The sequence below is a fragment of the Camellia sinensis genome, chromosome 1, assembly GCF_055761805.1.
Source record: "Camellia sinensis isolate YWXY chromosome 1, ASM5576180v1, whole genome shotgun sequence".
NCBI lineage: Eukaryota > Viridiplantae > Streptophyta > Magnoliopsida > Ericales > Theaceae > Camellia > Camellia sinensis.
Genome location: NC_138961.1, coordinates 54,744,330 through 54,771,255, shown reverse-complemented (window position 1 = coordinate 54,771,255; position 26,926 = coordinate 54,744,330). Strand labels below are relative to the sequence as shown.

Here is a 26,926-nt window from a genome sequence, read left to right as displayed (position 1 = left end):
AAGAAAGGGATAGAAAATTTTGAAATTTTAATTGTAGATAATTTTTATATAGACAAAATTAGATTTTCTTGTGTTTTGTCATGTTTTTTTCCAAGAAATTATAAAGTTAGTTACGATAATAATATACAAGAAAATTATTATTATTATAGATAATTATTTGTTCCTAAAAATTATTTATTCCTAAAAAAAATCATATAACATTATTAAAAAAATTTAACTTATCATAAATTTCTTAAATCCTAATTTCTGAAACCATAACCCTCATTTCTGATTTCACAATTTAAAACCCTAACCCTAATTGAAAAATGATTTCACATTCATCAATTCAAAACCCTAATTCAAAACCAAAACCCTAATTTCTGATTTCACATTCAATAGAAAACCATAACCCTCATTTTCTCATTTCAAACATAATATTTAAATTTTTCTAAACAGATTCAACATTCAACAGATTTCACATTCAACAGATATCACATTGAACAGAAATCTGATTTCACATTCAATAGAAATTTGATTTCACATTCAACAGATTTCACAATTCAAAACCCTAATTTCTCAAACCGTAATCGTAATTTCTGATTTCACAATTATAAATCCTAACCCTAATTTATTATTTCTAATTTCACAACATTTTCACATTTATGAACCCTATTCTACCAACATTATACCCACATTCACATTTTCACAAACACAAAAAACGCATTAAAGTAGATCAACAGAGAGAGACAGAAGCCATACCAACGAGAGAGAGCACAAAGAGCGACAGTACTGAAGCAGAGGGAGCTCGAGCACAGCGACAGAGAGAGAGCAGTAAGAGCGAGAGAGAGTAGTAAGAGCGAGAGAGAGAGAGCAGGGGGCGAGAGAGAGAGTAGGCAGCGAGAGTGAATGTAACAAGCGTGATTGCAAAACACGGGGCTGGGGGGATTTTATATAAGTTTTAAAAGTGTGGTTACAAACTACGCTTTCACTTAAAGAAAAAAATCTTATAAAAAGTGAGGTTCACAAATACGCTTTCAGAAGAAATTTTTTTTTGCCAAAAAGCGTGGTTCATAATTACGTTTTCAGAAGAAAAAAAATTTAAGCTAAAAATGTGGTTTGTAACCACGATTTCAGAAGAAAATTTTTTTGGTTAAAAGCGTGGTTCACAACCGTGCTTTCAGAACAAAAAAAAATGTAAGTTAAAAGCGTGGTTCAGAACAGCGATTTCAGAAGAAATTTTTTTTAATTAAAAGCACCTTTTGTAACCGCGCTTTCTTAATTAAAAGCGCGTTTTGTAACTACGCTTTTAAGACTTTTCAATTCTCACGCGGGACAGGTGCACAGACGTGAAAGCGTGATTCTGAACCATGTTTTAGTCTATTTTGAGAAATCTTTCAAAATTAAGCCTAATTTGAGAATTGAATTGATAATTTGACTTATTTAGAGAAATAGCCCTTGTTATTTTTTTAAAAAAAATAGTTTCTCCCGTATATTTTTAGCAATTAGGGCTCAAATGCGCGCGCTCTCTCTCTCTCATTCGGGATTTCTTCAGTCGTCTCTGATCTCTGTTCAGCGACAGCCCACGCTTGTCACTCCGGTCCGGCGACAGTTTGTTTTCCGGCGAAGTTCTCCGTGGTACCCACTCTGCTCCCGATCTCCCCTCTCATCTTCTAAGTTAATGGTCCATTGCAATTTCTTGTACGTTATAATGGATCTTTCAATTCATTACGATATTCAAAACTTCATTAGATCTATCAACTAATATCCTTTGTTCCAGTTAATAACACCCACGTAGATCATTCATGTAATTTTTGGAAAAAATATTAGTGTAGTGTAAAACTTTGAACTAAAAGTAATACAATTCATGCGAAACTAACTAGTTTTTGAAAATAGGATATTGTTGACATTGGGTTTTTGTAATTCTAGAAAAATTTAGACCTGTTTGATTTTTTGAGAAGCCAAAATGTTTTGCTTAATGCATTCTTAATATTCATTTCATGTGGGGATATCATTGTGAAATGTGTTGGGCTCCTATACAGAACTTTTAATTGTACTCAGGAGCAAACATGGCATTGAGACTGATTACCAGGAGTTTGAGAAGCAAGCAGTTGCCTATGTTCACTACTGCTTCTCTGTTACATTCTCATGCGACAAGCTTCGGTATGTAACTCTTTCTCTGTTTTTTGCTCTCGGAATTTACATAAGAAGCACAGTTGTCGACACCGGACACTATATGACAACAATTATCCATTTTTTACATATGAAATAATTTGTCATTTAAATATATTAGATTGTTGACTGCTACCAACTCATCTAAAAGATTAAACTCATCTAAAAGATTAAGTTGTTAGAGAGAGGGGCTACTTTATTATTTATATTATATATTCTCAACATGCCCCTCATGTGTGTCCGGATTCTCCTTCGTTAGCGGGGCAGATACGTGCAAGTATTTTAATTATCGTGTTAGGTGGTGAAGTTTGAACACAAGATCATATTAGATTGTTGACTACTAACTCATCTAAAAGCTTAAGATATTAGAGAGGGGCAACTTTATTATTTATATTATATCCTCAACAAATAACAAATAATTCATTTTCTGTGTTTATATGTGAGAAAAAAGTGGTAATAAAGGCCTTAATGTCTTACATTTATAATATATTGGTATTCACAAGCAAATAAGAAATCCTAACACTGTGTTTGATTGGGAGATTTGGAAATGGAAAGGAAAAGGGAAAAGTGGTGTGAAACTAGATGAAATGTAAATATATTTTATTCACATTTCACCTACCTTTTCCTTTCTCTTTCCAAGTCGCTTCCCAATTCTCCCAACCAAACACGGCGTAAAGATTTAAGAATCTCATATTAAGAAGCTGAAGGGAGAGATGAACATGTATAAATGCATACCTCTTTTCTATTTTGGTTTTTGGCATCCATTTATTTTATCCCAGGGTGACGCCACTCTTGATTGAGTGGTGTCAATTAAACACCTCAAAAAATATATATATATATATATATTATTCTCTATAGATAACTTTTATTTATATATAAAAAAAATTAATACAATTGTCACTATTGAAAAAATGGGTTTAAACCCCCATATGTCTATGCAATATTTCACAAAAATGTATTTCTTGTAGTTTGTTAGAACATCTAAGATAGTTCTATTTTAAATAGTTAGATTTATTTGCTCCAAATTTACGTTTTCACCAGTAGCAGCTAAACTTTCCCAAAGAATTTGACTTTCTGCCCTTTGCTTTTTAACTTGGACACAGGCGTGGCACCCAAATAGGTGCGTCCATGCTTTCTAGTGGAGTAGTATTCAGTAATCTGGTCAAAGAAAATCAAATGGATGCAAGTTAGTGAACGTTAGTTCCCAGTATGGGGGTGTTGATGCACGTTGGTTGTGCAAGGACAAAAATCATCATTTTTTTGGTTCTAATGAGTTAAATCATTTTTTTCTTGTGTCGGTTGCTACATTGCATCATTCTGTTTCAGTCAAAATGTTGATAGGTAATAAGATGACATCCCAAGTTAAATTTTCAGGGTTTAAGGATGTACGAGAAGAAGAAAAAAGCCAAATGGTTGGCAATGTCTTCAGCAGTGTTGCTTCGAACTATGACATCATGAATGATTTGATGAGTGCTGGATTACATAGATTATGGAAGGATAGGTCTGACTTCGTGGTGATGCATCTTGACAATTTTTATGTTTGCATTACATTACCCTCTCTTCTTTCTTACCATGCATTTGTTATTGCTGAACATTTTCAGATTGGTTTCAAAATTAAATCCATTTCCTGGAATGAAGCATCTTGATGTGGCTGGTGGGACAGGTAATCTTTGCATGCAGCATATGCAATGCATTTTTGTAGTTATTGGGGTAGAAAGACTAGAACAGGGAGCAGGGGGATATGAATGAGACATAGGCATGTACAATGCTTTATTTGTTGGTTAAAAACATGGCAAAACAATGATAAACTTTTATTTCTGATTTTTAGATTTTCATTTTTTGGAGTTAGAGGGTCTTGAACACTAAAATTCAACTCAACTTAGCTTCATGGTTATTTTTTAAATGTAGTATGGCTTCCATACTTCCAAATGAAAATGACATGAAATGTACAACAGAGAAGGACAAAAAAATTCTATTTTTCATTTCTTATATATATATATATAATTTTTTGGCAATGAAATGAAATAGAGGTAAAGGGAAAAAAAAAATGTTTTGCAAGTTATTTTAGACTGTAGAGTTGGTATGAAAACATCTATAGTGGGCAGGAGGGAAACAATAAATTCATGAACTATTCCATTTGACGGCTTGTGGTTTCGTTTCATTTGAATGCGTCGTAGCCAAAAGTTTCAGTGAGGACTCAATTCTAAGGTTCTCTCTTCGTCCAAAATGTGACTTAATATAAAATAGTAACAGTGGTAGTTCTACTGATGTCCTTGTGCATATATAAATTTAATAATGATATAAATATTTAACGTAACAAACCATGTGGCTTTATCCAACTTTGAAGTTATTGATACTCAGAGCTGCAATTTTATGTGATCATATTTTTAAAATGAGGAGGAGATACTGTCCTTTATCTGAGGATTTAGGGTATGCTGCCAAGCTTGCATACAATCACTTTTTATCATCTCAAGTAAATGCGAACTTAAATTTTGGACACCAAATTACAACTATTTTCGTTGTGGTATTTAAAGCTATCCATATTACACTTTTTGAGCTTGGGTTTAAAATACTCAAATTTTACAGGGGATGTTGCTTTCAGGATCCTAGAAACTATAAACAGTGTTGACCATAGAGCGCTGCAAGATGCTCTTGAAGATAATCTACGGGAAGAAACTCAGATATGTGTCTGTGACATCAACCCAAATATGTTGAATGTTGGTAAAAAGCGGGCCCAAGAGAGAGGTAAAATATGTGAACTGAACCTGAAATTGAGCAGATCTTGTATTACTCTAGTGGGACTGAAATTCAGTCCCATTTCTTCTGGATGATATATCCCATTTATGTTCATGAATGAGATTGTCTTTGACATGCCTTAGGACTTGGAAATCACCGATCCCTCATATGGGTGGAAGGAGATGCTGAAGCTCTACGTTTTGAAGATAATTCAATGGATGGTTACACAATTGCTTTTGGGATTAGGAATGTTACACACATAGAAAAAGTTCTTGCTGAAGCTTACAGGTAAGATCCAACTTCTTGAACTGGTTTGTTTTATGCATTAGTAGCATATAGTGAATATAGAGTTATAAGGCATCTAACCATAAGGTTTAATTGGGATACTGGATCAATAAAATGGCTATTTCTCCATAGATAATAACATTTGAAAGGGGGCAAACTTTATACTTTGTGCAGAATGATTGAGGCCCTGATCCACAATGACTGCTCTTTTAAAGGGCATTTTATAACATGATGAAAGAAAGAGAAGAAAAAGTTAGATCTAATTCTTATCATTTGATTAGTTGAATGCTATGAAGCACGGACATGGGATACGGTAATTTCTAAAAAATGGGGACATGGACACGGGAGGGGACACGGCAAATTTTTTTTTTAATAAATATTTTTATTTTAATATACATTAATTATTTTATTTATTTATTTTCTTTTTTAAATAATTTGTTTTTGATAAATTTTAATTTTATTTTATTTTATATACATTTATTTTTTTTTATTAATATGTATAAGTAAGTATATATTATACTTACAAAATAATATGACTTTATTAATATTATTAATATTAATATGATTTTACATATATTATCTTATATATACTTATATATATATATAATATAAGAGATAAGAAAGAAAGCTGGACAGAGCCAACAAAGAGAGAGAGACAGAGCGAGAGGGAGAGACAGAGACACAAGACAGATGCGAGAGAGAGAGAGAGAGAGAGAAGACGAGTCGAAGGTTTGTCTTCTCAACTGGATGTTCGACGACGAAGACGACTGGAGTCGAAGGTTCGATCGATGCTTCGAGTCAACTGGATGTTCGACGACGACGACGACGAAGGTTTGATCGATACATCGAGTCAACTGGATGTTCGACGACGACGACGACGACTGGAGTCGAAGGTTTGTCTTCTCACTCTCTTCCTTCACACTCTCTCCTCTGTCTCTCTCTCCTCGCCATGTCCAGATCTGGACACGCGCGTGTCCCCCGGCGTGTCCCATACAAAAAAATAATTAAATTAAACCTGTACGTGTCCCCGGCGTGTCCCCGTATCTGACACCGCCACGGCGCCGATTTTGCCGTGTCCATGCTTCATTGGTTGAATGTTTTGGTTATGTTTTTCCATACTTGGAATGTGGGTTATATGTGTCATATTTACATTTAAATAAGTAAACTGTATCTAGTTGGCCAGAGCCTTTGCAACTCACTAGGGTCGAGGAGGGTTCAAGTATTGCCATTGGAAAGATTCCCCCTCCCCCATGCACCTCCAACATACCCCAAAAAATAAATAATAAATTGTATGAGTGAATGCAAGAGTGGGACCAAGAGCACAAAAGAGACACATTTAAAAATGATATTACTATTAGGCCCAAAGCAACTGTAGAGGGTGTATTTATATAAATTTGTTGGCTACATATATTTTATGGTCACACAAGATAGACATCCAGGTGACTTGTGTTCTAATATCTCCTTCTTGTAGTGGTTTTGCACAAAATCATATTGCTTATCCCATGGGAGGCGCATTAGAAGATGGCTTTAAATTATGTTGGTGCATGCTCTCAGCAGACCAAACAAAAAACTTGCACAAATTTGCCAGCTTGTGCATGAGTTTGTTTGTAAGATGTATTTCATTTTCCGGAGAATCACTGTGCTCATTTGGAAAATATTAGATACACTAAGAATCAATTAGGAAACTATCAAGAATTGGCCTGAAAGCACCAAGTCACATATTTTTTGGTATTTGAAGAAGTATTTTATGATACTAATTGTTACAATCATTGAAGCTAAGCTACATTGGTTTCATTGCTCACCATAATTAAGACCTATGGTTAAAATAGTTATGAGGTACAAATCCCTCCTTTTGGGGGCCACCTTAGGGATGTTATCTTGGTAAGTGCAGGGGCACTGAACCTCATGTTCTCATGTGCCCAGGGATCTATGTTACACGAACTCTTTGGAATTTCGAAGGTATCCGTGTCGACACGACACGACATGACATGACACGGGTACGGGTGCGGGATACGGCTCCTTGGAAACGGATACGGCAGAAGAATCGAAAGAGGAGAGATCAAGGAGAGAACCTGGCCTTCGACTTCAATCGGTTGCAAAGCATCGATCGATCTGCGAAGCTTGATCTATGAAGTTGATCGATCTGCGAAGTCGATGTACTGCGTTCCGTCATCTTTCCCTTTATCTCGATCTCGGACTCTCTTTGTCGCCTGATCTGCGAAGTCTCTTCGTCACTCTCTCTCTCTCTCTCTCTCTCTCTCTTCTTTTTTTGATCATTCTGTCTTCGACTTTTCTTTTTAATATAATTTGAATTATATATAATATAAACTATATTAATATAATATTATTCACATACATATTATATAATATTATTTATTCAAAAAAATATTATATAATATAATATATCATAAATAACATAACTTTTATGTCTAAAATTAAAATAATTTATTTTATCATATATAATATAATTTATTTTATGTCAAATAATATTTATGATTTTATTTATTATTTATCTGTTATTTTTTTTAATAAAATTTGTTATTCCTTAAACTTTTTAAACTCATCTTCATATAATAAATATATTTTAAAAATAACTATTTAACGTATCCCCGTACCTGTATCCTAATTTGGATCCGTATCCACGTATCCTTAATTTTTAATTTTAAAGTGTCCGACCCTTAGATACACACCCGTACCCGATACCCGCACCCGAGTCCGTGTAACGTAGCCAGGGATTAGCCTCAAACCATGGACTATGCAATCCATGTACGTCAATAAGCCTACCCATATGACGGTGGTGTGTTTACTTGAAATTCAATTGATCCATACGCAAATCATGTCTCTATGACATGATGAACATGGTGTTGGCTCATTGCCAATTACACTTGCAAATGATTGAAGTGGGTTCTGGGTGTAATTGATTTTGGATATTTGGTTGTCATGTGAAAGATGGTTCCGTTAGCACCGATAGGAGTGCTGATAGGTTGATTTCAGCATAAATGGTGGTCTAAAAAGCATGGACATGGACACGTGACACGACACGGATACGATACGGACGCGCCGACACGTTAATTTTCAAACAATGTAGGACACGACACATGGGGGACACACAAGAAATATATAATTTTATATATTTATTATATGTTATATATATGAATATGTCATTCAAAGATAATAAAAAAATGCAATACAACACTAATTCCTATAAATTTATATGATTTTTGTTTTATTATTGTATCTTAAATTGTTTTGTTCAAACTTATAATTAGTTTCACATGTGTCTAATAGATAGGCATGTGTGTTTAAATGATTGACACGTGTGTCCTTCAAGTGTCCAAAGATTGTCCGGATCTTTAAAAAAATTAATAAAATAGGACACGTTTTGAAGAGTGTCGGACACGTGTCCTAAGAGTGTCCAAGGAGTGTCGGTGTCCGACACGGACATGATACGGATACGTCACCTTTTTAGAAGTGTTCGTGCTTCTTAGATGGTGGTCATCATAGTGGGGTGTGTGTGTGTGTGTGTGTGAGAGAGAGAGAGAGAGAGAGAGAGAGAGAGAGAGAGAAGGCCACTACTGGCATCCCTTGGTCGCTTTCTATAAGCGGAAAGGAGAAGACCTAAAATACAACTAAGGTAAAAGATTGGAATTGTCCCAAATGCCCATTTTTATTGTACTATTCCTTGCATAGCATTTTGGTCCACATAAAATTTGGGAACAATGCTAATGGTACACCTCAGGGGACATTAGTGTTGTACTTCATACGTACATATATAAGGTCAATTTGCTTATTCCATGATTTGTATCTTCGCTTCTGGAATTTTTTTGCTCTAAAATGTATGTTAACATGCTGAATTGACTGCTTTTGGTCCATTTGCTAGGGTACTTAAATCTGGAGGAAGATTCCTATGCCTTGAACTGAGCCATGTAGAAGTTCCAGGATTTAAGCAGTTGTAAGTATCTTCAAGACTTAGCTTGTAAGCTCCTTCATGATGGAACATATGTTTTTCAAATTTTAGGTGATTGAGCATTTTTTTTTTTCTTTCTATTTATTTTCCAGCTTCTTAAGTTTGCTTTAGCCATAATAGTGGGCTGCTGCATATCTTTCTGCAGGTATGATTACTACTCATTCTCAGTCATTCCAGCCCTTGGAGAGCTAGTTGCAGGTGATCGGGAGTCTTATCAATACTTAGTTGAGAGCATTCGTCGCTTTCCCCCTCAGGTTATGATTCTTAGAATCGCTTTATAATATTGTTGTATCTTTATATCATTGATATTGAGAATTGCTGGGGCTGAACCCTTCATCTTATAGTCATAATACTCATGCCTACCACTGGCATAAAAGCCTCACAAAAGCAGACAAGAATAACCAAAAATGGCTTACTGGATCATAAAGCAACACAAATAGGCTTGTAACTTGAGAAATCCATGAAGGAAAAAAAAAGGGTACTATATATCAGAAACACTCCCAGCCGAACCTTTGAGAAGCCAAAAACTCATCCAAACTTGAAAAACAAGTATGGGTTATCCTCCAAAAGCCCTAGTCAGTGTTGCACCCAGATTTTGATCCTCAATTGTAATGAGGTATTAACATTTGGCACCCACAAGAGATGTTCTGAGCACTGGTGTGAAAAACAAAGCCTGATCGAAGATCTCAAATAAATAGATCATTTTTTTTTTTTGAAAAATAAAAAATTGAAAAACCATATCAAATGAACTAGAAACTTTGGGAAAAATTAGCAGTAACTACCTCTCTTCAAGTTGAGCATACTGATTATGGTACTATATTTTTTTACATATCGATGACGAAAAAGATGACTAGAAAACAAAGAGTAAGAACGAGAAACCCTTTTCTACAATACAAGGAGGGTAAAACTTTGATATCACGTTAAGAGTGAGACAATACGAGAGAAGAATGAGAGAAAAGGGGGAAACAGGATACGGCTATTGAGGGTGACCCTAAAACAACATCTATCTAACAAAATAAAAGGTAAGAAAAACTACTATTGGGTGGAACATGGATTTGGTGTTGCTTGGGAGATTTGGATAGATATCAATGAATGAGCTAATAAAAAGCACAGCCTGCTACCACAGGTTGTAGAATCTGGCTGGCATGTTCTACTGATCATTGGCAGAAACAATTGATTTTTATTTTCCATTTGTTTGTCTAATTCTAAATGTACCCATTTTATAATTTCTACGTTGATGATTGCAGGAGAAATTTGCTTCAATGATTGCAGATGCTGGATTTCAAAAAGTTGAATATGAAAATCTTGTTGGGGGAGTAGTGGCGATCCATTCTGGATTGAAGTTTTAGAAGCATCATCATGAAGTACTTTCAGTCTTGTCAATTTCTTCTTGTTCCTAACACCTGAAGTCGGTAATTAGCTTCAAAAAATTTTGTCAATCCATTCTGATGGGTGATTTTTTATTATTATTTAAAAGTAGTTTTGTTCCAATGTTTGATTCATTTTCTCTTTTGATTTTGCTTTATATATAATAAAATATGTTATTTGAAAAACACATTCTCATGTACAGCATTAAGAAAAATAAAAAGAGAATTTGCGTGATGCCGTTTGGGCCAAAGCAACTGGCCAATTTTGTAGGATGATTGACATTGTGTCATTAATATTACGAAATTATCCTTTTAGAAATATAAAAATTAGAGAAGTCACTCCTAAAAGTCTTTTTCCTCAACATCTCTCGCTGTTCTCTGTGATTCCCTATGTTTTTTTTCCTCTACCATGTATATATATAGGAGAGAATTGCTTGCTCGCTGTCGATCTCTAGGACAATTTGTCAATTCGTTCAACCGTCTCAGTATATGTTGAAGTTATTAGAGAAAAACAATAGAAATCCAGGTGATAAAAACTACAAATAAGCTTGAATCATTGCCAATCTTTTTTGTTGAGAGGCATTGTAATTAATTTACTAAATTTGTTTCTTTGAACATCAATTATGGTTTCATTTCATTGGTCAAGGGAAAGGTTGAAGGTGAAGGTGGGTAGTGAAAGCCACAGAAAGTGTGGCATTCGCAGATGTGTTGATTTGGAGGACGAGGATGGCATTTGCATTCCTGTGGCATTGCCTGTGCTCCCATGTCCAGACCGCACCAGTAACTATGGGGTAAAGGAGATTCGGAAACAATTAATAAAAGTGTTCATTTATTAACTTTATTAAAAATGAATAGCAATGACGGCACTTTTTCTTTTTTCTTTTTTTTTTCGAAGTAGACATTGAATTGATAGGAAGATAACACAACTCTTATTACTATTAATCATTTTTGGCACCAACACTTATTTGTATCCTTATGAATAAAGGCGGCTAAGGTAATCTCTTCACAACGAGACTACAATTTACATTCTTCTATCGGACGCCTAAACAAGCAAAGCAGAGGATACATAAATTGTTCAAATATCAATATCCATTACTGTCTGTAAAAAAAAATTATGCGAGAAATTGAATTAAGCTAGATTTTTTCTCAATACATGGTCCAAGATGAGCAATTTAAGCTACAACTGAAGGGTTAATCTTTAGAATATGATGAATACAAAATCACAATCCATTCCAAGATATAATGAACTCTTCTATATTTTAGAATTCAAAAAAAAATAGTAATAATGTAACCATAAAAACAATAACATGTAACTAACTATTTGAGGGTGTTTCATCTATTTTTCTCTCTTATTTTGTTAACTTAAAATGTTTCACAGTTTCTAATCTTTGCTTTCTACTATCTAAAAAAAAAAAATTTGCTTTGCTTTTGTTATTTCATAATACCTTCTGGTTTACTTTAATTTCAAAATTTTAAAAACTCATTCACCAACTGAACTTCCTTATTCACTTTAAAAACTGATTTTCAATTTCAAATAAATCAGAGAGAGATCATAGATTAATCATCAGAGCAAAGATAGATGTTGTACATAATGAACTCTGAAACGCAAAAGTGAGAGAGAGAGAGAGAACCTAAACATCATTGAAGGACCATCAGTTGAAAAGCTTCACGTCACCACGAGGCTGGTTTGGTTGATCGTTACTGTCTCCACCACCACTGCCTTGAGCTATATAGCCTCCGCCATTTCAACAACTAGTGGAGAGAGAGAGAGACGTATAAATCAGGGGAGCAGCAAAACTTGCCTCCGACTAACGAGCGAAAAAAAGAGGCTGCTTTGCGTTCGAAGCAGCCGAAGGAGAGGAAAAAATGAATAAAACCCTAGGGGCCAATTAGCAAATATAAAAAATTACAGTAAAATATTTTACTTTGCATTCTATAAATTTGTATAAATTACACTTTACACTCTTAATTATTTAAAAATTATTGACATACATGGTGAAAGACAATACCGCAAAATGCAAAAGTTATAAAATTATAAGGTGCAAAATACACTATCATAATTTTACAAAATTACTGTGTAAACAAGAGGTAATGGGATTTTTATTTTTATTTTTATTTTTATTTTTATAGTGTCATTAACCCATTTAAAATCTTATATTTTAGAAGAAGTAATGGTGTGGATTATAGAAGGTGATTATAACTTATTTTAATCTAAAAATCTATGTCAGATTATTTAGTACAATTTCTACTAATAGCTTTTTAGACAAACATAGCTTAAATAAACTGAGAAAAACTGATTATTTAGAAGCTAAGAAAGAGATACTTTTGGTTTCTACCTTTTGATTATCAACTTTTAACTTACAACAAGCTACACCAAACAGCACCATTCACTCAAAAGAAACATGTTTATATGCAAATTAATTTGACAGATATAATTTAACAAATTTAATAGATAAATTTACAAATTTGTTGCCTATAATTTTTAAAAGAAACATTTACAAATGTGTCCCAAGACCAACCACCAACCATAAATTTCAAATACTTACAAATATTTAGAAGAAATATTTAAAGTTTACGACCTACCTTAACATTTGTGACTTGCAAATGGTTATAGATATTCAAAATCAACAATGATTCATCCCACTAAAAACATCACCACTAATAGCACTAATGCATTAAAAAAGTAAAAAAAAAAAAAAAAAATACAACTCCAAGACCAAAACATCACATCATTAATGACGGGACCCACTGCCACCTAATTAGTGGGATCACTAATTAGTGCTTCCAAGCATTTTTCATTCAAAATTTACCATGCAAGAGCGACTCAAAAGTTACTACAAAAGTTACTACAGTTTAGTTATTAACTAATATATTTATAAAGATGCCCAAAATAAAAGTCTTAATTATCATTAGAACAATTTATATCTATAGCGCAAGAGTGTCATACAAAACAAAGAACATATTGAGATTTGACCATATATATATATATATATTTAGAGAGTTAAAAATACCAGCCAAAAATTACAAAACTTGAGTCGGTTCATAGCAAAATGAGGATGACGTGTATTGTCCCCTATAGCTTGTTTTGTAAACCAAGATATCACAAAAGGCCTGTTCAAAGTTGTTAATGACTCAACTTTTTTTAAAAAATATTGCATATATATATATATTCCTTTTGACCCAAAAGTGCCACTGAAAATAAGAAATTTTTTTTTTTTTTTAAATATTGCATTTAAATTATAATGGAAAAAGGTCCTTATGAGTTCATCTTCCAGAACAATTCAAACATATTCCTTTTTCTTTCTTTTTTTTTCCCAGTTTAGGCGAACATGTTAGGAAGGGGCCTGACTGCCATGAACGCATCCACCATCTGAAACAGAAAAAAACACAGAATATTACAAATAATCCATTATAATTATCAGTCCTCATCTGGCAAAACAATATTAAAATTAGTTTTAAGTCCTTGCTGAATGCATTTCCATGTGTAAACCCCAGTGTGTAGCCCCAGAGAATGCATAACCATGGTGAATGCTCTCTCAACTTTACCCCAATCAAACACAAGCCCACATAATATAAAACTAAACAATGTTCCAACGTCAAAAGAACCACGAAATTACTCAATTTCGAAAACCCATGGACAAATTTACATATTGCAAAGCTCCATAACGAATATGTCAATTGGGGAAAAAAAAGAAAAAGAAAAAGAAAAAAAGAACCACCATTCATTTCCATCCAAAGAGGACCATATGGGGTCGTAAAATTATAAACCAAACCAAGCCTTAAGTCTCATCAAATAGGGTTAGCTACATGAATTCTTCTTCTCCATTCGACTCTATCCAAGATCACATCGTTAGTCAAATTAAGGAGTTTATCTCTATTTACTACACTAGCTAACGTCAATCTAGGTCTACTCCTTCTCCTAACATTTCCACCTACCATCACTGGATCATATCTCTTCACTACTGCCTCTGTTGGTCTCCATTATATATGACCAAACCATCTCAATCTATTCTCTCTCAACTTATCTTCTATTACTACTACTCTTATCCGTTCTTGAATATACTCATTCTTAACTCTGTCTTTTCTAATCTTGCTACACATCCGCCTTAACATCCTTATCTCAGTAACACTCATCTTATCCAAAGAGGACTATATGGGGTCGTAAAATTATAAAAACTAATAATAAGAAGCAGCCGTATCTTCATCCTCAATTGACTAAAATGCAATATGATGCTTGCAAGCCATATCTTCTAAGGACAGAATATAAAAAAGCCATATCCTCTCTCTCTCTCTCAAGGGAGAGATTATCAAGAAGGATTCAGAAGTGCTGGTTTCTCTAGGCAGCTCATTTTTTGTTTTCCAAGTTTGTGTTTTCTGCATAGGATCCAAAGCTTTGTTTTTTCACTCCTCTCCATCTCCATCTAGATGAGTTTGTTTCTAGTGAAACTTCAATCTATGCTCTCTCAATACTTCTATTTCCCTCTCTAAATACTTTCTAATTGAAGATATTCTTTCATTGAAGAGAAAGAAACCATAATTATAGTAAATTTTCTTAAACTTGCTACCCATTCACACGGTTGATCTGCTCAATGTCAACATCCATTTTCAGTTGAAACAGACTCCCATTTTAAAAGTAAATTGTGTAGACTATCCCATTTCAACCTATGAGGTAGAGGAGCCCGAAACAAAGGAACCAAACCTCAAGGATCACCACAACGTATAAGGGAAATGGAATTGAACAACATTGAAGGGACAAATTGGGATAATTATGTCATGCAGTATCTTCCAATACATAAAAAAAAAAAGAAGCATGAAGTGATAAAAATTAAAATGGTTTGACATCAAATTGTTATATGGCCCCAACTTAAATACATATTTATTTTCCCTGGGTATTTTACTCAATAGCTTCTAAGCCAAATTGATAGCATAATCAGATTATTAAAAATATGTTGAACAATGCAATTAACAATTTAAAATTCTAACAATCCAGATGCATTTACAGAATTTGCAATTAGAAGCTTATCTATTTATTACATTAGCAATGTTCACCCTTAAAAGCAACAATCCATCAAGGATGAAAGTAATTACCTCATCAGTGACTGCAGCCCGAGCCCTACGATGTCTTTCCACCAATTCCGTTAAAAGTTCAATAAGTCGCATTTTCACTTCACCTGTTAGCATACGTCCTGCACCATATTCCTGAAACAACATAACATGACATTCTTTAGAAAGACAAAATAGCAACAGCCATAGTTTGTATTTCGTAAAATGATTTGGAACACGTAAGAAGTACATTCAAAACAGTACATATTTTCACCAATGACAAAATTTAGTCCATTGACCTTTCTTATGTAGTCAAGTTCAGCATCATCCTCTAGGAAAAAACCAAGATATTTAATTGGTATGTCTACCTGCATGTGTAAAAGAAAAAACTTACAAAAGGAGAGAAAGATGAGTATGCTTCCATTAAAAAACTGCTTCCTAAATGGCGTCAAGCTGTGAATTGGCAAAGACCTCCCCTTATAATATGATGTATATGCTATAAATAAATGAATTCTGGCTCCTTGAATATCAAAATGCAAAGATAAGCAGAAGCATAGGCTTTGAGCTTGTTATGGGCCTGGCAACCTTTTAACAACTATGAGCAAGAAATATCTCACATCCAGAATATAGAACATCCCAATATGAGATGTCTAGATACCGTGCCATTTCAAGGGGACATCATTCTTCATCATATACATTTGCAAATTCAAGCAACAAATTATTTTATTTTATTTTTTTTTGATCGGCGAAAGTAAGTAGTTAGTTGTTAGATTAGCACCTTGGAGGAATTGAACTCCCACCTTTTCCTTGCAAGCAATTATAAGTCTTGGCCCTTATTCCACTCTTAAGAGTGGAACCCAAGACCTCCTCTTAGGAAAGACTTGGTGGCAAAAGGGCTAGCCACACAAGCTACAACCCCTTGGTTAAATTCAAACAACAATAATTTTAGTACCTCAAGATTCGCTCCGTACTTTCTTTGATTCTCTATAGAATCTTGCCCACCAGAGAATGCGTATTTGTTTATCTGTACCAAAAAAAAATATAAAATAAAAAATAAAAATACACTGTTAAGTTATAATTATCATACCTAGTTCAAAATATGGGCACATTTTTTATCAGTGTCAAAAAAAGAAAAAAGAACAAGAAACAGAAAACCACCATGTTGTATGCACCTTTATTTTCAGTATAGGATGAACTCATGGATATGCCTAATAATCCATACTCCCAATCACTCGGGGGTTAAGGCAACATGAATTGTTTTGTCTAGTTGACTCAATTCAAAGCTACAACCCTCAGACAAACTCTAGGATAAACTATCTCACAAAAAATAAAAGTTGGTAAAATTAATTTCCATTTCAATGGTTGTCAATCCATTAGTCACTCATAAAAGATTTCAAGACAGACCTTGTTTTTAATGTCCTTTGAAGAATCAGTCACATATATAGCAGAATTTGGATCACTAGCAGACATTTTCCCCGTCTCTCCCTGCAATATCCATAATAAGGAAAAAGTTAAGAGCTAGGATTAACATCAAGGAATACAATCAATTGAACTTTTAAAAAAAAATATTAGTATATTGAATAACAGTGTGAAGCAACTACAGAAGCAGAAACCTTCAACACGGGACATAACTCTTTTTTCTTTTTCATTTTTTTATCAGCAACAAAGAAAATAAAAAAGATGAAAACAAAGTATACAACGACAAGAAAGAAACAACGGGGACAAGCGGTCCCCAAAAACAAAGCAAACTACAAAAGATATCACAAACTACTATCGCCCCTCCAATTTGTACAGAGAAAAAAAGGAATCTTAAAAGAAAGAGATATTGAAACCCAAAATGAAGCCAAGTAATGAATCTCCACCCATAGTCCCTCCAAATATTGTGTCAACTTATAAAATAAAATAAGAAGTAAAAATAAAAAAACAAAACATTGATACCCATACCAATGGAGAAGTCTACTATGGTTACAACGAGTACAAATTCGAAGTCTATAAAGATTGTGACGATGAGAAATCCATAACAGTCATGACAAAGACTACGAATTTTGGAAGACGAATTTAGTAATTGCAGAAAAATAAGTGCCACATAATCCCAATAAATTTCATAAACATATAATCAGGAAGCAAAAGATGCAAAAAGGAAAAAGTCCAATATTATGGCCTAAATTGCTTCAAAAAGAGCACCCTCAAGAGCCAGAAAAAAAACAATTATTGAAATAGATATAGTTCCTTATTAACATCACTAAAACATTGGCCATACTAAGAAGAAAGATACAATTATACAACCAATTATTTATACTTTTTGAGAAGCAACAATTGTTTGCAAACCCATTAAAAGCAAACCTGGAGGGCAGGAAAGAATGATGACTCAATCAAAGCAGGTTTGTGAAACCCTATTCGAGGAGCAACATCTCGTGTCATTCGGAAATAAGGATCCTGGGGAAAATTGTGAATAAAAAATTCAACATAAGAAAAAGAAAACCAAGTATATCGATGAGATATATTTTTGCCCAAAGAATGAATTATGGTAAAGAAAGAATAACAATGACACTATATTTAAATGATATGAGCACAATACCCAAATACCCTTGGAAGGCAATCTTCCCCATGTTATATGATGAATCAATAAATGTGATGCGGGTGGAAAGAAAAGATGCCATATTTAGGTGATCATAATTATGAATTTGAAGCAAAGCCAATGTGGACACTACAGGTGCAACTGTAAAAAATAAATAAATAAGAATAAAAAGAAAGAAAGGAACTAACTTAAATCTCAATACTTACAGTTCTGAACATCTACAATACATTTGAATCGTATACGTGACTACCATACCAAAATTGCATGCTTCATTATTTATTAGCTATCAAATTCAATTCGGATACAATTGTCAAACCAATCTTAGAAACATAATCCCGCCTCTTAAGTTGATCAACTTATAAGTCATAATGCTCATATATAAAAACTAGATGTATCATGCAATAACCAATAATATGATAAAAACTAGAAGAACCAACCTGATCAATTGCACATGGAATCAAGCAGCGGAGATTATGTTTGCCAGAAAAGAGGTGCGGAAATGAACTGGGAAAGGATGGAGCAGCCTGCAGTTAATGCAAGTTTAACATGTTGAAACAGTCGTCCATAATACTGGGAAAACATAATTAAATTTAAAACAAAAAAAAACGAAGAAAGAAAGAGAAATAAACCAAGAACATGTGTTGTGTGCACCATTTCCACCACTTTCTACTCTATCACGGTCAAATCCAAATGTTACACACAGAAGAAATGACAATGATGATGACGATTAGCAGTACTATAACAATGTTCATTTTTGCTCCCACAATAACTTTACAAAGAGACAAAAGATACCAGGCAGAGAAAAAGTGATACTCCAAAAGAAAAAGGTGCATAAAAGAATAGGCGTCATTAATTCAAAAAAACAAGAGAAAATTCAAACTACCTTTTCATTGCTTCATGTTAAGAATGGGGAAAGAGAACATAAGGTGGGATATAATCATAAGATACTAATGAAGAGCAAGAAGAATCTTTGCCGAACTTTTACCCAAAAAAAATCTTTGCCATGACCATATGGATTGGTCAATTAAATCATCCAATAGGAAGACAAAACCATAACCTTGTAAATATTAAGAACATCTCACACTGAAGCTGCCAACCTATGAAGCACGGATATGACACATCACTGACACACTAACATGGCAATTTTCAAAAGAATTCGGACAAGACACAGCAGGGACACGTCTTTTACATTCTTTTTTTGGTTTGTTCAATTTTTCCTTCATATATATACAAATGGGATTCACTCACATCTGGTTGATCATGTCCAAATGAGACAACAGCCCACCAAAACAACAAGCACAAAGAGCATTCCTAAAGATAATTGTATTTGAGGAAGGAGTGCAACAAAGCAACAGTTGGTACGTTGCCTTTGTTGATAGCAGGCTGACAGAGGGAGTAGAGGAAATTTGGTGCCAGAAGACTTGTCAGCAACTAGAGACCAGGTCTCTCTCTCTCTCTCCATATATATTTATAATTGGGGACACGGTCAAACACATGTTTGTGTCCAATATGCGCTGGACATATGTATGTCCCACTAGGGGCTGTGTTGGTTCTTCTTAGCTAGCAACAAAGGTTTATCTAGCTAGCAAAAATTTGTATTTATCAAAAAAAAAAGAGCATGTGTTTGTACAAACCTTGACTGCGTACAAACATGTGTTTATTAAAAAAAAAAAAATGTGTTTGTACAAAGGTTAATACCTGTACAGCAGGGAAACTTATCTTTCCAATATGATCTTCACCAGTGAAACCAAAAATACCTACAGCCTGCAGACAATACCAGCACAACTCTGTCAGGTGTTTGAGAACAGATATGAATAAAAGATTACTAAGAGCATCTCCAACGGTTCACCTAATTTTTCACCAAATCTGAGTAAAAAAATGACCATTTTCTCAATCTGATACAAAATGCTCCAATAGTTGATTTTCATCAAATCTGCTCCAAGGACAGCCGGTTGGTCGACCGGTAAGGCAAAATTTTTTTTTGAATTGTTTGAACCTACCTATTTGAATTGTTTGAACCTTTTAGTGACCGGCCGGTCGACCGGTAACACAAAAAAAATTTTTTTTTTTGAATTGTTTGAACCTACCCATTTGAACTGTTTGAACCTTTTAGTGGTCGGCCGGTTGGTCAACCGGCTGTTTGACCGATTCCTCTCCTCCAACGGTTACAAACAGTAATTTGCTGAAATCTGTATCCTATTCTCAGTTTAATGATTTTTTTTGTTCAATTCTCAATTTGATACCAGTTTGGTGAAACCGTTGGAGCTTCAAAAAGTGCCTTTTTCACCAAATTTCAAATTTGATGCCAGGTTTGGTGAACCGTTGGAGATGGTCTAACAGCAACAATGAAGACATATCATAATTTCAAGAAACAAAAATTCACTACAAAATATCACCTTATTATATGTAACACATTTGTTGATCCTCACCATGTTCTCATAAAAGGTACTGCAAACAAAATTTCTGTGTGAGAGCAGTAGGGGAAATGCAATAAGCCTAGTGCAATTCAGAACATGCAAGACTGAACCCCACATAAGTTGGTAAACTAACTTGATAGTCACATTTTGTAAAAAGAAAAAATAAATCAAATTTAAAGCAGAAATACACTTAGGGCCTGATTGGTTCACAGAATTGGAATTAAAATGTGGGGCTCCACTTTCAATACTAATGCCAGCAAGCATTAGAATTGGATTATAATTACAATATGACAGCAACCCCACCCCCCACCCCTTAAAAAAGAAAAAAAATAAAAGAAAAGAAGAGACAAAAGAACACAAAAAATGTTTAAAGATCTAAAAAATATAAAACATATAAAACTGTATCTCACAAACAAAATTCAAAATTGGTCTGAATTTAATTGAAAAAATATCTTCATTTTTCAAAATGAGTGATAAATAAAGAAGATTTTTCTTAAACAATTTTCTAGGCTAAGTAACAAATAAAAATTAATATTAAAAGACTGAAAATTAACTAAACATGCATCGTCAAGAAACAAATGTGTAATACTTACCCACCAACATAATTGAAATCTGAGAAGATGAATGTTTTTGAAATGTCAAAGCCACAAGCTATGATATCTTTAGCGTTCTCACGGGCAAGTCTCTTGCTCTCCTCCACTGATAAATTTTTCCACATGCATTTCTCATCATCCGTCAACTGTATAACAAGAGGAACCTTAAAAGCATCTTGCAAATATCTGCAGCAATGTTACGCTATTTGTAAGATGAACCAGATGAAAATGAATTGATTCAAAAAAGAAGAAAACAGCAAACCCACCCACACTAATCATAAATTAATGTCTAATGCGTACAAATTCCTAACATAATCTGACCACTAGAGGCAGTCAATACAGACTACAAAGGCTATTTTCCAACAGGTTCCAAAACCACTCAAATTGATCACACTAAAGACAAAACTAATGGGCATTACCGTAGAAAATTTCCTGCAAGAAAAAGTTGACCTAAGCACTAGCTGATATACCTGAAAGATTGCCACTTGAAAACGCTACTTGATCAAGAAAGACAGCAGACAAACATACAGAGACTCAGAAATTAAATTATGCACAATAGTAACTAGCACTTTAAAGGTAATAAGTATTCTGGAAAAGTGCAGTGCAGCACTTTAATACATAGAATGAAGCATGCCATATATACTATATACATAAAATACAAGTACAACATTTATTTGTCAAAAATCACGAGGGCTCTGTTTGAATAGAAAGAAAAAAAAAAGGAAGTAAAAATGAAAGGAAGTGAAGTGATAATTAAAAATATATTTTCTTGCAAGCATTTGATTAGGATAAAAATTTTGCAAGAAAAAAGATTACAAATTTTAACTTTCCTTGTAGTTTCCATCAGTTTGATGCTAAACAAACTCACAAGAAGTTTCATTTTTTGATTCTTTATGCTTCAATTTCCACCCCTTACCTCCCAAACAAACTCAACCTAGAGAGAACATACCAACCATCACATGCCAGCTTTGCAGAATGAGCAACGGTCCAGTGTGGCAGTAGTTCAGCACTCAAACTAGTCTGCCAAAACACATCGTGACGTTTGCAAAGGCAACCAAACTCAACGCTAGCAAGCAATCCGAAGCCCTTGAAGTGATAACCCGCAAGCACAAAACTAACTAACAAGCAAATTTCTAAGCCAAACAAACGACATAAAAACAGAGCATTTTATACAATCTATGATGCTTTAGGGAGTAATTGTAATTGAGAATGGCCGTGCCAGAGTTGTATCCATTCACAAAATTCATTCGTTCATTCTATTTTAGCAATAGTAACATAAATACAAGCCCTAGAAGTTGCAACTTGAGGTTAAATCTCTCACATACACAGAAGTAGAGGACAATTAGGTATTATAGAAATGGAGGGGAGAGCAGAGCATACTTGGTGAACATGAAAGGCACGAGATGGCCCACATGCAAAGCTTCCGAAGAGGCTCCTCTGCCTGTATAAAGATAGAACTTCTCTCCTCTCTCATAGGCATCGAGAATCTCATTTAAATCCCTGTCAAAACACACACAAATGTAAAACAATTCAAGAGAGAGAGAGAGAGAGAGAGAGAGAGAGAGAGAGAGTACCGGTGAGCGAAGAAAACGCCTCGGCGGAGGAAGATATGAGGAGGGCGAGAAGTGAGGCGGTGAACACGATCTACTATGGATTTATCGAGCCTTTGACAGCCAAATTGGTCGATGAGCTTGTCGTAATCGATCTTACCTCCTTGTTTTGCCGATACCTCCCACGGATTCACCACCTGCTCTTCTTGCACTTGCTCTTGCTCTTGCTGTTGCTCTTCTTCTACTCCTCCATCCTTCGCCGACATCTCTCTCTCTCTCTCTCTCTCTCTCGCTCTTCGGGTGTGGTAGGCTCTGGCTCAGTACAGTCTAGTCTAGGGATGACGATGGACTGTAAAAACTGAGTTCCGAGTTCACCTCGTTTAGGTTTCATTTGGTAAAGTTTGTAAATTTTTTATTTTTTTATTTGAAGAAATTACAAAAATAAAAATAAAATAATCTTGAATCTATCTATGCATATTGTGTAAGAAAAAAATTGGAGTTTTTAATTCACAAATTTTATAGGAGTTTCAAATTTTCAATCTAAATTTTATAATTTTTTTTTATTTTTAAAATTTTTAAAAATCTTCAATTGTCTAACTCTTTTTTAAGTAAAAACAAATAAATAAATAAATATTAATATCTCTTAATTTATGGCTTTTAAATAGAAAATAAATAAAAAATATATATTAATCCATTTCAAAATTTAAATTTAAGAGTTACTAAATATATAGAAAACAATCTATTAATTTAAATTTAAAATTGGCACAATATAAATTTAAAATTATAATGATCTATCCTATGATTTATAAGTTTTGAATAAAAATTTTAAATTATCATAATTAACTTATAATTTTTTATATTTATGAATAATAATAGTAACGTTGAGATTATTTGTATATTTTATAAAAGGATGCTTTTAAGAAGATATATTATGAGAGTTTCAAAATCTCATACAAAATCTATATACTATTATAATTGAAAAACGTTATCATCTTATTAAAATCTAAAGTTGCAATTTTTTGTTAATATGTGTCACAATATGATTGGTTTATAAATTAATTTTATATTCTTAAAATAAAATTTTCAACTTAGATTCTTCCTTAAATTATGTTATCAGAATAAAATCAATATTCATTCTTTAATTTATACATCTTTTATTAAATTATAAAATAAAATTTTAAATTTAAATTCTTTTTAAAATTATGTTACTACAATTAAAATAAGATCAATATTCATATGTGTCATAATGATGTATCCATAATATTAGGGCAAACTTCACTTTACCCCTATGGTTTGGGTTGGGTGCGGATTACCCCCTGACGTTTGAATATCATCACATAACCCCATGTGGTTAATGGGGTAATGTACACAGTTAACACCGTTAACATCAGAAGTAAATAGATTATTTTGCCTTTGTATATATAACTTTTGTTTAACATTTCTCATTCAACAGGTGTACATTTGAGAAGCACAAGAGAGAAAAGAATCAATGGTGGACATCAGAATCAATGACGAACATATTCATTCAATTCATACCAAAAAGGTTGATACAATAAATCAGAGCGAGTCTTTAAGAGGTTTTACATTGAACACTTGTGACCCAATTTAAGAATAAGCTCAAGAAAAAAAAAATGCAAATCTAAGAATTTTTTTTCTTCTTACTTTCTCTCTCTAGTCTACCTTACCTATTGATTCAAATTCAAATGCCGGTTGCAGGCACACACACCATGGGTTGCAGCCGCCATCATGGAAGATATATATACAGAGAGAGAGAGTGTGTGGAAATACTGTAGACAGAGAGAGAGAGCCCAGAAATACTGCTTCCGGTGGATTTGGCAAAGAAATTTATTTTCTAATTTGTGGTTTTTAATGATGTTCATTCAGAGAATGGAGTCTTGGAATTTGTGAGAATGGGTTTTCAAACGAAATGTCAGTTTTATCTTCATCTGGATCTTCATTGAAATCAAAGAAGATTATATATGTACATATATATAGCTACAGATTATATACATATAGCTACAGTTTTATTCTTGTACCATATTCCCAACATATATATACATATATATAGCTACAGATTATATATATACATATATATACATTAATTTTTTATAGAAATAATGTTGTTTAAATTAATTTAGGTTTTTGTTTTGGGTTTTTGGGGGTTTTTATTTTTCTCCATTTCAGCTCAAATATGAAGATTACAAATATATATATATATATATGTATGTATACGTATATGACTTTATGTATATGATTGAAGAAATAAAAAGAGACGTGTTGTGTTTTGAAAAATAAAGAAGAAAGGCTGCTTTGGAAATTGGTAAAGAAGATGAGGACATTTTTGTCATTTAATTCGGATGAAAAATCATTTTTCCATGCGCAATTGCACATTACTCGCGTGTACTACACAGCTTGTTAGAATAGATGGAAAAGCTAACTGCGCCCATCACCTCATTAACCACAAGGGATTATGTGGTGATATTCGAACGTCAAGGGGGTAATCCGCACCAGACCCAAACCATAGGGGGTAAAGTGAAGTTTACCCATAATATTATTGATCTGAACATAATATGTTATTAAATACACGTGTTCAAATTATTAATCACTATTAAAAAAAATTATTATTTTTTTGTTATTTTTTGTTTTAAATTTTAGGATAAATTACAAATACACCCCTGAACTTTACTTAAAATACAAATTGCCTTATGCGATTTTGGAAATTACATTCTACCTCTTGAGATTTCAAATTTCATAATAAATCACTCATTTTATTAATAAATTATTGAGTCAATTAACAGTTTTTAATGATATTAGAAATATATTTCAAATAATAATTTATTGTGCATAAGAGTAATTATGAATTTTATTTTTGTAGTTAATTTCGTTAAATAAAAAATTATAATAAGGAGATATTTGTAATTTTTCAAATCACAGGAGGCAATCTGTACCTTAAGCAAAATACAAACAATAATTTTTTTAATACAATTTTTTTTTAACAAAATACAAAAACATTAAGAAAACGAATGATTTTTTTTAACAGTTGCCAAATATGATGGATTCTTTGTTTTATCTCAATTGTCAATTAAGCATATTAAAATATATATATATATATATATATATATATTTGGCTTAAATAGTTAAGAAGTGGCTTTTTTTAAAATCAAATAGAAATAAACATTTTTTTTCCTAATTAAAAGTGATAGTTGGTGAAACTTATTTTTTTATATAATAAAAAAAAGAAAATGAGAGTTACATGTGATAATTTATTGTTCTAACAATGTTATAGACCCACACTTTCACACACAATGATGTGACAAAGGAGTTGAGTCCCATATCATTGAATGTATAGCAAATCAAGAGTTGACACATATTATCCACATCACTGTGGATACAATCGTGGGTGTTTTTTTGTGGGTCTCAAACATTTTCTTATTATTCATATAGAATTTTTTAGCACTTGCGAAATACAGTGGATCGTGTTAATTTTTTTTTAATCTCAACTGTCAATTAAACAAACTAAAATAAAAAAATAATTTTTTTTTGACTCAAATTGCTAAAAAGTGAGTTTTGCTAAATAGAAATAAATGTTATTTTTCTAATAAAAGTAATGGTTTGTGAAATATCTTTTTTATCTAAAAAAAATGAGGGTTATATGTGATAATTTATTAGTCATCTATAATTATTTTCAGATCAAATGAGAACATCATTCTAAATTTTCTCCTTACTCTTTTTTTGATTTATTTTTTACACAGATACTTTTATTTTGTAGAAATTTAATTTTATTATATTTAAATATTTTATGCGATTATAATATATATATTTTTAATATCAACTTATTCGATGATTCGTTTCTAAAAGATGTATTTGCTTTTGTTCATTAATATTAAAATTTTAATTAATCATATTTATTATTCAAAAAATAATTTTATTTGGTATCTCTATCCGAGTCCATTCAAATTTATTCGAAATTTTGAATTTTACATAGGTTTTCAATGAATTAAAATTTATGTAGTACAATCTTAAAAAATTTACAGGTTTGACTCAAGTTGTTTGGGTTCAACTCGCCCAAATTTACAACTTTAGCAAGGGGGTTGAAAGTTACATTATTGAAGTTGTGACAAATTAAAAATTGATACATAAATTGTGACAAAATTGTAAAACTTAAATTGTAAGTTTCAATATATATATTTTTTATGTTCATAATTCACATACAACAATCTAACTATTTATATTATTTCATAT

At 32.9% G+C, this 26,926-nt stretch overlaps 2 protein-coding genes and 1 long non-coding RNA gene across 6 annotated transcripts; 1 reads left to right on the top strand and 2 right to left on the bottom strand.

Moving 5' to 3' along the window:
• The first annotated feature begins 1,436 nt into the window (after positions 1-1,436).
• LOC114323396 (S-adenosyl-L-methionine-dependent methyltransferases superfamily protein) lies at positions 1,437-10,754 on the top strand. 4 transcript variants are annotated; one of them, XM_028270999.2, is made up of 9 exons: positions 1,437-1,614; positions 2,038-2,139; positions 3,523-3,649; positions 3,750-3,811; positions 4,735-4,893; positions 5,028-5,172; positions 9,050-9,121; positions 9,282-9,390; positions 10,384-10,754. In XM_028270999.2, the coding sequence occupies exons 2-9, from the start codon at positions 2,046-2,048 to the stop codon at positions 10,483-10,485; spliced, it is 870 nt and encodes a 289-aa protein (XP_028126800.2). In that variant the 5' UTR covers positions 1,437-1,614; positions 2,038-2,045; the 3' UTR covers positions 10,486-10,754. The 4 variants fall into 4 exon arrangements, with proteins under 4 accessions (XP_028126800.2, XP_028126801.2, XP_028126803.2 ...); XM_028271000.2 differs by having other exon boundaries at positions 1,442-1,614; positions 2,019-2,139; XM_028271002.2 differs by having other exon boundaries at positions 1,459-1,677.
• Positions 10,755-11,414: 660 nt separating this feature from the next.
• LOC145794979 (uncharacterized) lies at positions 11,415-13,211 on the bottom strand. Its single transcript, XR_014335012.1, has 2 exons — positions 12,135-13,211; positions 11,415-11,545 (listed from the first exon to the last, which is right to left on the bottom strand). It is a non-coding gene; the product is annotated as an uncharacterized LOC145794979 (long non-coding RNA).
• A 174-nt stretch (positions 13,212-13,385) lies between these two features.
• LOC114321426 (tryptophan--tRNA ligase, cytoplasmic) lies at positions 13,386-23,075 on the bottom strand. Its single transcript, XM_028268591.2, has 12 exons — positions 22,709-23,075; positions 22,515-22,634; positions 21,135-21,320; positions 20,521-20,572; positions 19,823-19,888; positions 18,562-18,648; positions 17,890-17,982; positions 16,951-17,031; positions 16,499-16,570; positions 15,846-15,914; positions 15,592-15,702; positions 13,386-13,873 (listed from the first exon to the last, which is right to left on the bottom strand). Exons 1-12 carry the CDS (start codon positions 22,948-22,950, stop codon positions 13,823-13,825), a joined length of 1,230 nt encoding a protein of 409 aa, XP_028124392.2. The 5' UTR covers positions 22,951-23,075; the 3' UTR covers positions 13,386-13,822.
• Positions 23,076-26,926: the final 3,851 nt, after the last annotated feature.

What these genes read in the sequence shown, in the direction of transcription:
- LOC114323396 (XM_028270999.2), top strand. Translation starts at nt 2,046, where the DNA reads ATGGCATTGAGACTGATTACCAGGAGTTTGAGAAGCAAGCAGTTGCCT. An exon ending in AAAGCGGGCCCAAGAGAGAG is followed by an intron (nt 4,894 to 5,027) that starts GTAAAATATGTG and finishes GACATGCCTTAG; the next exon opens with GACTTGGAAATCACCGATCC. An exon ending in GTTCTTGCTGAAGCTTACAG is followed by an intron (nt 5,173 to 9,049) that starts GTAAGATCCAAC and finishes TCCATTTGCTAG; the next exon opens with GGTACTTAAATCTGGAGGAA.
- LOC114321426 (XM_028268591.2), bottom strand. Translation starts at nt 22,950, where the DNA reads ATGTCGGCGAAGGATGGAGGAGTAGAAGAAGAGCAACAGCAAGAGCAA. An exon ending in GGCGTTTTCTTCGCTCACCG is followed by an intron (nt 22,635 to 22,708) that starts GTACTCTCTCTC and finishes GTGTTTTGACAG; the next exon opens with GGATTTAAATGAGATTCTCG. An exon ending in CAAAGGACATTAAAAACAAG is followed by an intron (nt 16,571 to 16,950) that starts GTCTGTCTTGAA and finishes TTTTTGGTACAG; the next exon opens with ATAAACAAATACGCATTCTC.